General features: G+C 34.6%; 2 protein-coding genes across 4 annotated transcripts in view; one reads left to right on the top strand and one right to left on the bottom strand.

Moving 5' to 3' along the window:
* The window catches only part of LOC127158970 (cytosolic phospholipase A2 gamma), a 74897-nt gene that overhangs the window by 41888 nt on the left and 21589 nt on the right, over positions 1 to 11420 (bottom strand). The window lies entirely within an intron of this gene.
* LOC127158971 (cytosolic phospholipase A2 gamma-like) lies at positions 4964 to 8197 on the top strand. The gene is made up of 6 exons (XM_051101915.1): positions 4964 to 5079; positions 5630 to 5773; positions 6072 to 6149; positions 6221 to 6375; positions 6768 to 6936; positions 7013 to 8197. Exons 1-6 carry the CDS (start codon positions 4995 to 4997, stop codon positions 7159 to 7161), a joined length of 780 nt encoding a protein of 259 aa, XP_050957872.1. The 5' UTR covers positions 4964 to 4994; the 3' UTR covers positions 7162 to 8197.

Genomic DNA, 11420 nt, shown 5'->3' with positions numbered 1-11420 from the left:
TTCAACATTTACTAATACATATTTTTGCTTACATTGGTAAAATATAAACATAAAAAGGTGAAATGCTTGGCAGCACAGGGAGGCAAATGTTTACCATTAATAAAAGTAATGTTTAAAGATCATTAAAAAAAAAAAAAAAAAACAGTCAAAAAAAGTTTCTGCTAGTTATTTATTTGTTTATTTATTTATTTATTTATTTATTTATTTTTACAGTGCAGGTTATTGATCATGATAATTTAGGAAATGCCTGTAGATTAACAGTATTGTCAGTTTATTTAAATAAGGAGATTTTACTTTAATTTGAAGGTTTTTGTATGGCACCCCGTGCTACCAGTCAGTCTTTTTTTTTTGCCTTTTGTTTAGTAAAGGGCAGTACTCGAAGTGGAAAAAAAGAAGTGCCGGTACTCCACGTGACTCTGAGTACTGGCAACATGCCAGAAGTGCCGGTACGCAAAATGCTAAAATACAGAAGTGCCGGTGCATACCGGTCCACTTCAAGCACTGGTCAAGTCAAGTCAAGTCACCTTTATTTATATACCGCCTTTAACAATACAGAATTGTGACAAGGTGGCTGTACAGTATTAAATAGGAAACAGTACATCAACAATGCCAAAGGCAACAGTAAACACTCACATTTTAGGTAAAGGTAGTTAATCAAAAATAATAAAATAAAATACAATATTGTGTTAAGAGAAAGTGTCCCCAACTAAGCAAGCCAGAGGCGACAGCATCGGTGACAAATGGAGAAAAAAAACCTTGGGAGAAACCAGGCTCAGTCGGGGGGCCAGTTCTCCTCTGGCCAAAGTTCCCGTGGTCTTCACTGTGGATCCGTCTCTGGGGCTCATCTAGTTGATGTGGACTCCGCTGACATTCAGGGCTGTAGAGGTTGTCTCTAGGTGCTGATCCACCATCTGGGCTGGGTACAGACTGGATCCGGGGGACTGCAGTGACCATCTGATCTGGATACGGACTGGATCTGGTGGTTAATGTGACCTCGGAATAAGAGAGAAACAGACTAATATTAGCGTAGATGCCATTCTTCTTACGATGTACTGAGTACATCGGGTGTTATGGGAAGTGTCCCCGGTTCCGGTTGACCTAATTAGTGCAGCCTAACAATCCTTTAACGGATTTGAATTATAAGAATATGTTGATTTGTTATGTGTAAGCAAGTTTAAAGAGATGGGTCTTTAATCTAGATTTAAACTGACAGAGTGTGTCTGCGTCCCGAACATTGTAGGGTAGATTGTTCCAGAGTTTAGGCGCTAGATAAGAAAATGATCTCCCGCCCGCAGTTGATTTTGATATTCTCGGTATTATCAAATTGCCAGAGTTTTGAGAACGCAGCGGACGTGAGGGACTATAATGTGATAGGAGCTCGCTCAGGTACTGAGGTGCTAAACCATTCAGGGCTTTGTAAATAATGAGCAAGATTTTAAAATCTATACGATGTTTAATAGGGAGCCAGTGCAGTGTTGACAGAACCGGGCTAATATGATCATACTTTTTGGTTCTAGTAAGAACTCTAGCTGCTGCATTTTGGACCAGCTGGAGTTTGTTTATTAAGAGAGCAGAACAACCACCCAATAAAGCATTACAGTAATCTAACCGTGAGGTCATAAATGCATGAATTAATGTTTTAGCGTTTGACATTGATAGCATAGGTCGTAGTTTAGATATATTTTTGAGATGGAAAAATGCAGTTTTGCAAATACTAGAGATGTGGTTTTCAAAGGAAAGATTACCATCAAATAGCACACCTAGGTTCCTAACTGATGACGAAGAATTGACAGAACAGCCATCAAGTATTAGACAGTGTTGTAGGTTATTACACGCTGAGGTTTTAGGCCCAATAATTAACACCTCTGTTTTTTCAGAATTTAGCAGTAAGAAATTACTTGTCATCCAATTTTTTAACTCAACTACACAATCCATTAGTTTTTCAAATTGGTACGTTTCGCCGGGCCGCGAAGAAATATAGAGCTGGGTATCATCAGCGTAGCAGTGAAAGCTAACACCATATTTCCTGATGATATCACCCAAGGGTAACATGTAAAGCGTAAAGAGTAATGGCCCTAGTACTGAGCCTTGAGGTACTCCATACTGCACTTGTGATCGATATGATACCTCTTCATTTACTGCCACGAATTGATGGCGGTCAGATAGATACGATTTGAACCATGCCAATGCACTACCACTAATGCCAACATAATTCTCAAGTCTATTCAAGAGAATGTTGTGATCAACAGTATCAAACGCAGCACTAAGATCCAGTAGCACTAACAGAGAGATACAACCACGATCGGATGACAAGAGTAGATCATTTGTAACTCTAATAAGAGCAGTCTCAGTACTATGGTACGGTCTAAAACCTGACTGAAAATCCTCACAGATATCATATTTCTGTAGGAAGGAAGATAGTTGTGAGGATACAACCTTTTCTAATATCTTTGATAGAAATGGGAGATTCGAGATAGGTCTGTAATTAGTTAATTCGTTGGGGTCAAGTTGTGGTTTTTTAATTAGAGGCTTAATAGCAGCCAGTTTGAAGGTTTTGGGGACATATCCTAATGACAGTGATGAATTAATAATATTTAGCAGAGGATCTATGAGATCTGGAAGCAAGTCTTTTAGTAGCCTAGATGGAATAGGGTCTAGCATACAAGTTGTTGGTTTAGATGATTTAACAAGTTTATACAATTCTTCCTGAGCTATAGTAGAGAATGAGTTGAATTGTTCCCCAGGAGATCTATATTGCACAGACTTGCTCTGATGCGACACTGTAATTGACGGCTGCATAGTGACAATTTTGTCTCTAATTGTATCGATCTTGGAAGTAAAGTAGTTCATGAAGTCATTACTGCTATGCTGATGGGCATAGTCAGTGCCTGTTGGTTCTTTATTTTTTGTTAACTTAGCCACTGTATTGAATAAATACCTAGGGTTATGTTTGTTTTCTTCTAAAAGAGTTGAAAAGTAATCAGATCTTGCCAATTTTAACGCTTTTCTATACGATAGGGTACATTCCCGCCAGGCAGTACGAAAAACCTCTAATTTTGTTTTCCTCCAGCTGCGCTCCATTTTCTGGGCTGCTCTCTTTAGGGCGCGAGTGTGCTCGTTATACCACGGGGTCGGACTGTTATCCTTAATCTTCCTTAGGCGCAGAGGAGCGACCGTATCTAGAGTCCTGGAAAAGAGAGAGTCAATAGTTTCTGTTACATCATCAAGTTTTTCTGAGCTATTGGACATGCTGAGGAATTCAGATAAGTCAGGAAGATTACTTAGAAAGCAATCTTTTGTAGTAGAAGTGATGGTTCTACCATACTTGTAATAAGGAGTTGAATTTACAGTTTTAGTCATCTGGAGAATACACGAGACTAGATAATGATCAGAGATATCATCACTTTGCTGCAGAATCTCAACGGCATTGACATCAATTCCATGTGACAGTATTAAGTCTAGAGTATGATTTCGACAATGAGTGGGACCGGACACCTGTTGTCTAACTCCAATATAATTTAAAATATCTGTAAATGCAGCTGCCAGTGCATCATTTTCGATATCAACATGGATGTTAAAGTCACCTACTATTGAGACCTTATCTGTAGCCAACACCAGCTCAGATATAAAATCAGCGAATTCTTTAAGAAAATCTGTATGGTGCCCTGGTGGCCTGTATACAGTAGCGAGTACAAATGTCATGGGGGATTTATCATTAACACTTGTTTCTCTGGATAATGTTATATGAAGCACCATTACTTCAAACGAGTTATACTTGAAATCCGCTCTCTGTGAAACACTAAAAATATTGTTATAAATTGTAGAAACACCTCCCCCTTTACCTTTTAGACGTGGCTCATGTTTATAACAGTAATCATAAGGGGTAGACTCGTTTAAGATAATGTAATCATCTGATTTTAGCCAGGTTTCTGTCAAACATAGCACATCTAGGTTATGATCAATGATCATATCATTTACAAAAAGTGCTTTTGTGGAGAGGGACCTGATATTCAAAAGGCCAAGTTTTATCATTTGTTTCTCTGTATTATGTAAATTTTTAATTTGTTGAACGTTGATTAGATTGCTACTCTTGAATTGGTTTGGACGTCTTTTGTATTGTCTAGCTCGGGGAACAGACACAGTCTCTATACCATGATATCTAGGTGAAAGGGTCTCTATGTGCTGAGAATTAACTGATTTTGGTGACGTGAGGCGGCTAGCAGACGGTCGGATTAGCCAGTCTGTCTGCTTCCTGACCTGGGCCCCAGTTAGTCAAGTGCAAACTCTAAGACTATATGCCATAGAGTTTGCATGGTAAAGGTGTTTGATCATGATGATTCAGGAAATACCTTTAAAATAACAGTGTTTTAGCAGTGTTTGTAAAAAGAGAATTTCATTTAATTTTTTGGTTTTTCTCGGCAGCTGATGCTGTTTGACTGTTTTATCATTTGATGGTTTTGTTATTGTATTAATTACAGATTATTTTTGTAATTTTACATACATTTGTATGTGATTTAAGAAAAAAGAAACAGTAATAGTTCCGTATAAAAAATGTGAATTGCTGTAATTTGTCATTAATGTCATGCTGCTTAAAATAACAGTTGGTGGTTAATTTAGAGATGATTTTAGTGTTAAAATAAAACAACCTGAAAAAAGTTATTTTCCGTAAATTAAGATTTTTTTTTAACAATGTACACTAACTTAATAAATACTGCAACAAATGTATTGCTTATGCATCTTATTGTAAAGTGTTATCGAATAGATCATGAGAATATCATTACATTTATTTTAGCTTCAAATCAAAGCATCTTAAATGGCTTTTGGACAATGTTTTGTGTATGTTTGCTTGCTGGAAACTCCTGATATCTGAACGTGATGAATTTGGGGATGGAAAGCATTTACATTCAAGACATTTTGCAGTGTGTTCATGTTTGTTCAATGTGTTTTTCTTCATAAAAAAAGCCCCACCTGCAGAAAAGTGTTACCAGGTGCTCATGGATCTTGCAGACATGAATCTCTCTGTTTTGAATGGCAAAGATCCTTCTCGTTTTGATCAATCCATCAGAACTATTCTGAAAGGTAAGAGTGTTTTACAACTCATAGAGGAGACTTTAGTTCATTTTAGAGTCCAGTTATCACACTTACTGCAGTCAATATTTCTCAATGTTCAGTTTCTGAATGGACACAATCAAAAGAGTTATTTAACATTAATCCCCATCATTATCCAGAATTTAACACAGTGAGGACCATTTAATGGCAATTAAATCAAGGCTGTGAGAAACAGGCGTACAATCTCTTCAGTGGGTTGTAATGTTCTAAATCACTTTTTTCCATCAGCTGAAAGACAGAATGACATTATCAGAAGGCTGAATGACAAAATGAAAGTTTTGATTTGAGAACAATACCTAAATGCTATTTCAAATAAAGAGGTTATATTTCATTCCTGTAATTAAAAGGTCTCTTGTCTTTTTAGCAAAATTTAAACAGTAAAACATGAAAACAAACCAATGGATGAAACTGCAAAACTGTAACATGCAAAAACATCTGATTAACACAAGACTCACAAACTAGAAGTATATGTTGTCAGATAACTAGAACTCAATAATGTACATATTTCCCTCTTTTTCAGACCTCGGTGGAGGCAAGCATCAGCTGATTTTTCCTACAGAAAAACTGAATCTCGCTGATAAACAAGCTGCAAAACTGTATATGAAGCAGTACACTGAAGATGTGTGTAATAATTTGAGACTTTGGTTCAGTTTCTGGCCTTTCGGTAAGTTGAATTGTCAGTACAATCAATTTGATTTGTACAACTTCTTTTTTGATTTTCTAACCAGATTAATGTGTGAACTTAGAAGTGATTTACTCTAAGATTTCATAAAGCTTCCAAAACAGACTGATGCCACAAAATAAACTTTTCTCAAAACATAAAGCTGAAGAAACTAATGAAACATTAAAAACCTTTTTCATCTCTAAAAAACATATTTAGTCAACTGAAAAACATTATACAGAATGAAAGAAAAACAATATTATTTACTACGTTTAAGAACCGCTGTGCATTTGTTTTACAGATTGTTGGATGAGCATTTGTAGATGCATGGCTCAGTGGATCTGGGGAAGGAATTATAACTTTCTCCACAACATGAAAAGTGAGAACAAACCCTATTGTAAATTTGCAATTCAATAATGAACAAACTCATTTCATACTGTGATCCTTCAGATGAAGTGGTGCCAGCTGCTCTTCAGAAAAGTGAGACGAGAGACTATGAAGATGCAGGACTGTTGCTGAACTCACCCTACTTCTCAGTGCTGAGAGAAGAAAGAAACACTGACCTCATCATTTCCCTGGATTTCAGTGATGGTGATCCTTTCATGGTATTATATGCATTTCTAAATCATACTCTGATAAAAGTTAAAGGAATAGATCCCCTGGAAATCATCATTTACCTCCCCATCATGTCATTACAAACCTATGAGACCTTCTTCAAAAAACAACAGGAGATTTTTCTTAAATAATCACACTAACCTAAAAAACAAACATCGACAGCTAATTAAAAATGCTATAATTTAAACAGATGAATAAATGAAAGTCATTTAAACACAAGTGCATATTTTCATTTTAACATCATTAATCTATAATACCTTCAGATGTCCACATAGTTTCCCATTCATCTCAACCTGACCATTTCAGTGAATAACAACTTTTAATTTCAACTGAAATCTCTATCCTTTCAATAAATTAATGTTGTGATGATTTTCCACTGCAGACGGTGAGAGAAGCTGCTGAGATGTGCAAGAAACTAAACATCCCTTTCCCTGAAGTCAACATTCCCAATGAAGATGTGAAGAAACCAAAGGACTTCTATGTGTTCAAAGGCAAAAATAAAACTCCAACTGTGATTCACATCCCTCTGTTTAATGTGGTCAACTGTGGAGGCAAGTTTGGATTGTTTATTGAATAAAACTGAAATATCAACTGTGTTCTGATGTAAGTGTGTTACTGTTTCTTCAGATAAACTTGAGACCTGGAGGAAGAATTATCGCACCTTTCAAGGTGCTTACAGCGCTGAGATGATCACTGATCTTATGGAGGTTGCTGGAAAAAACATCTCAAACAACACAGAGAAGCTGAAGAAACAGATTCAGGCAGTTGTTGGGTAAAAAGGACACAACTGATGACAGTCTGAATGTAAAAGTACAAAACTTGGTGACTTTTGCAGCAAATGTGAAAACACACTTACACAAAAAAAATTGAAAAAGCTATATGGTTATTTCAAAAAAAATGTTGCACTTGTTTTGTTCGCATTCAAAAATGACCCCCATAGGAATTGAAACGGAAATATGAAAATACAGAGCAATTTTTGGTGTGTTCGATCTGTACCAATCAGCCATGATGCCTAATAAATAAATAAATAAAAATAAACAGGAAACTAAAACATCAAGAGTGTGAAACAGACACACACTCCGACAGAGTGAGTTTGAGACTGTTTAAAAATAAGTCGAGCCAAGAGATTAAACTATAAGAGGTTAAAAACAGACAACCAGATGAATTGAGTTCTGAATCTGATCAAGCATTTCTGTTGATTTTTGTTCAATTTTGATGTTCAAATTAGATTATGTGCATTACTAATACATGAATCGTATACATTATTATGTAGATAATGTACAATAATAGTACATTAATTTCAAAATTTATTATACATTTATGGTCTCTGGTCTGTTTTGATCTCGAACAACACAAGTGTGACTGTTAAATGTACAATAGCAGAGAGTTAATGATGACACTTTTCAGGTTAAATAAATGAACGTTGCTTGCACTATCAAGGAAGCAACAATGACAACAACTATGTAACTAATGTTCTGTTGATTAAAATAAAGTATCTCTCATCAAGTGTCTCTTATCAATGTTTATACCAAAATAACTTCAAGATTTAATTACTAACAAAAATGTTATATTCCATGCATATTTTATTCACCAAGCTGATTTCAAGTCTGATTGTGATGCGACATAAGGCAGCGGGTCTACTTAACTTTTAACGCATTGCATGAACAGCGTAATTGGCCAATTATAGCGCAATGGAGGCACTGCCTCCTCTCATGTGACTTCATGTTTAACATGTTAAATGTGTTTCTGCATGTTCCAGTCTGCTCCTTTATGCTTGACTTATGAATAAATAATCATTGAGAATCAAATCGACCATAACTCAGATGCGATTATAGCTACTGATTAAAATATTGTATCACTCTGCTTCTGATCCAGTGTATTAATAAACAGTTCTCTGTAAATATGTTTTTTTTTTTTTTTTTTTTCCTGGTCATTTGATTTCAGTGCAAATGCTCATTATAAATCTGATAGTTGGCTCAGGATGCTGATGTTATTGATTATTTAGCAACTGTTGTTAAAGCAATGAAATTTTTGCTACAATTTCACATGTCAGTAAAATATATTTTACATTTATAATTACTTTTTTATGTAAAACCCTAAAAGAGGCTACAAGATACTATATTTTTCAACGTAGAAGTAACTGGCTTTCTGTGTCGATAATAAGATGTGGTGGAAGTTTTTAAATTGTCAGAATTCTATTTAAATGGGGAATTTTTGAGAATGTGCCACAATGATTTCCAAATGAAGGGTTTATTATTTTTTTTTTTTATTTAAGTTGATCTTATGAATTAAACATTACATTGTTTCTGGTTACACTTATGTGACTTCAAAAAATTTCCAGGGAATTTTTTTTTTTTTTTTTTTTTTACTCTTGACCCATTTCAAATATTGTATGTCCAAAATATTATTGGTAATTATTATTTTTGTAACCCAGGGTAAATTTGGGTTAGCCTACCGAATATTTTTTATAAATCTTTATATACCTGTTTAAGAGTGTGAACCCCTTTATAAAGTCGGTATGCAAACACAATTGAGAAAATTTTTAAAATTTTATTCGCATATTACAAGAGCTTGTCACCCAGCCTTAAGCACTGTTATTCAACGAAATTGGCGTTTGATAGTGGGATAGTCTTACAGACCCGAAACCGGGATGACGTTTTTGTGGGCGGTTCAATTGGCAGTCTATGGAGCCATGGAATAAAAGAATAAAAAAGGTACATTTGATTTTATATTTCAAAATCCTGACCTTATTTTCGCAATTCCGAGATTATATCCCACAAATCTAGAGGAAAAACAACTTGTCATTCTCTCTTTTCCCCTCGGCTTATATCCAACACTTCCACTTTTTCCCCCTCAGAATCAACAAACTCATTAGTTTTGTTAAATCGGGTTATATAGTCCGAATCAGTAGATATAAACTTGCATTTGTGAGGAAAAAAAGTCAGAATCGTGAGATAAAATAAAAAAAAATGTTCGGTAAAAGGTTAATAGTAATAGGTTTAAATAATATGTCATGCTGTAACAGTCAAGTCGACAATATTGCTGGAGATTAAGTATAAATTTTCAAAATATTTTTATTTTATAATAAATAAAATAAAAATAATAAATAAAATAAAAATATAATAAATTATAATTAATTAAATGTTATGAAACCAAGGGAAATCAGTCATTTAAAATGTATTTAAAATGTACATGTAGTTGTAAATCTGTTGTCAATAATACGCAAATGCAACATTTATTATAGAAATTTTGTGAATTCACAGTGAATTCAGGATAGTATGTGTTCAGTGACATAAATCTGTGTGATTGTGGAAAGATGAAGGATATCTTTAATTCTGCATTTCCTCACTGAACTTGAATTTAACAACAATAACCTTTGTGTTTAAAAGAACACACCCACTCCAATAATCATAAATTATTACAAATCTTTAACTACATGTAATGTTTAACAAAAATCTAAAGGCTGGGTTAATCTTATTAATCTTATGAGTCTTATGTGATAGTTCCAAGGAAACTGATTTAACCCTTGTGCGTCTTTTTGATAAAAAAGTTCCACATAGGTTCATAGAGGACAAAAATGTCCATATCAAAAAACTAAGAAAAATTTGAAGCTTGGGAGTACAGACTTAGGTTTGGTCTTATTTTAAAGAAGACCCTTGGCAGATTATTGTTGAAGTAAAAAAAAAAAGTAAATAAATAAAACCAGAAAGGTGTAGAGGTTTAAGTTTATGAAAATGATTTAAAAGCTATTTTTTATATAACATATATATTTTATATAAGAGTTTGAACTAAAAATTGATAGAGAATCAAAGCCATAAATCTAAACAAGTTGTGTTCCAAATTTGAGTTTGATATCTCACAAATTGAGCTTTTAGTAAGATTTTGTTTGGGTGCAGGACCAAGCTTTTTCCATTAGATTCCAGCAAAGCTCCGCTGGCATTCACAGCAGTGGGATGTGTGATTCGCAGTACAGTATAATTTCTCTCTCAAACATTACAGGACACACAAACAAACCACACTCTGACATCCATACCAAAATACCCACACAATTATAGCTGCATAATTTATCCAACTGACTCTATAATATGCATAAGCAGAAAAGAGGAATAAAGCGAAAATTAGCTTTATGTGCCAAACTTGAAAAAATGGCACCATCTAGGAAAAAGAAAGAGTAAAAAATGTAATTTTGAAGCCTTGCCACAGAATGAAAGCCTATTAACAAATATTGCATCATTTTATAGTTAAATGGCCCTGGGATTAAAAAATGTTGTTTTAATGGGTTTCAATGAGGACATTTTTGTCCAAAAGGTGCTGAGAGGAACTATTTTTTGTACCTAGTGAAAAATATATTTATCAAAAGGTGAAATATTAAAATTCCAATAAAAACACACACCTGAGACACACTTATGCAGATAGCATGAACACAGGCAAAATGTCAATAGGGTTGCACAAGGGTTAATTGCTGATTTGCATTTCTTCTTCTGCAATGAGGCCGAGGCTCCTCACAACTCCAGTAATGATACAGGAACAATTGCTGAATCAAAACAGCCTATTAGAATAAACACGCTTTGATCAACCACACATGAACTTTAATTTGTAGCAAATAAATACAAGAGTGTCAAAGGTTGGATGTTACAAATGCTGAAACATTTTTAATGTGACTTTTACTTAACAGCAAGACAATTGCTGAAATCTGTTAGTTTAAATCCAAAACAAACTCTGACATTAAAGTTTATGAGGCGCCACGTAGGATTTAAATCAAACTTCGTTTATCAATACATACATAAAACACGTGCATATACACCTAGAAATTACTTGCATATGCATGTATACTGTTGGATGTTCAAAATATACACATGAAATACACGTGCACACTAATATGAAATCCATAGGCTGGCATTCACAGCGGTGGGATGTATGATTCGCAGTACAGTATAATTTCTCTCTCTCAAACATTACAGGTGTGCATTCACAAACACAAAACTTTTATTTACAAACCACCCTCTGACATCCATACCAACATACCCACACAATT

The sequence above is a fragment of the Labeo rohita genome, unplaced genomic scaffold, assembly GCF_022985175.1.
Source record: "Labeo rohita strain BAU-BD-2019 unplaced genomic scaffold, IGBB_LRoh.1.0 scaffold_182, whole genome shotgun sequence".
Classification (NCBI taxonomy): Eukaryota; Metazoa; Chordata; class Actinopteri; order Cypriniformes; family Cyprinidae; genus Labeo; species Labeo rohita.
This window is presented reverse-complemented; position numbering and strand designations above follow the sequence as displayed.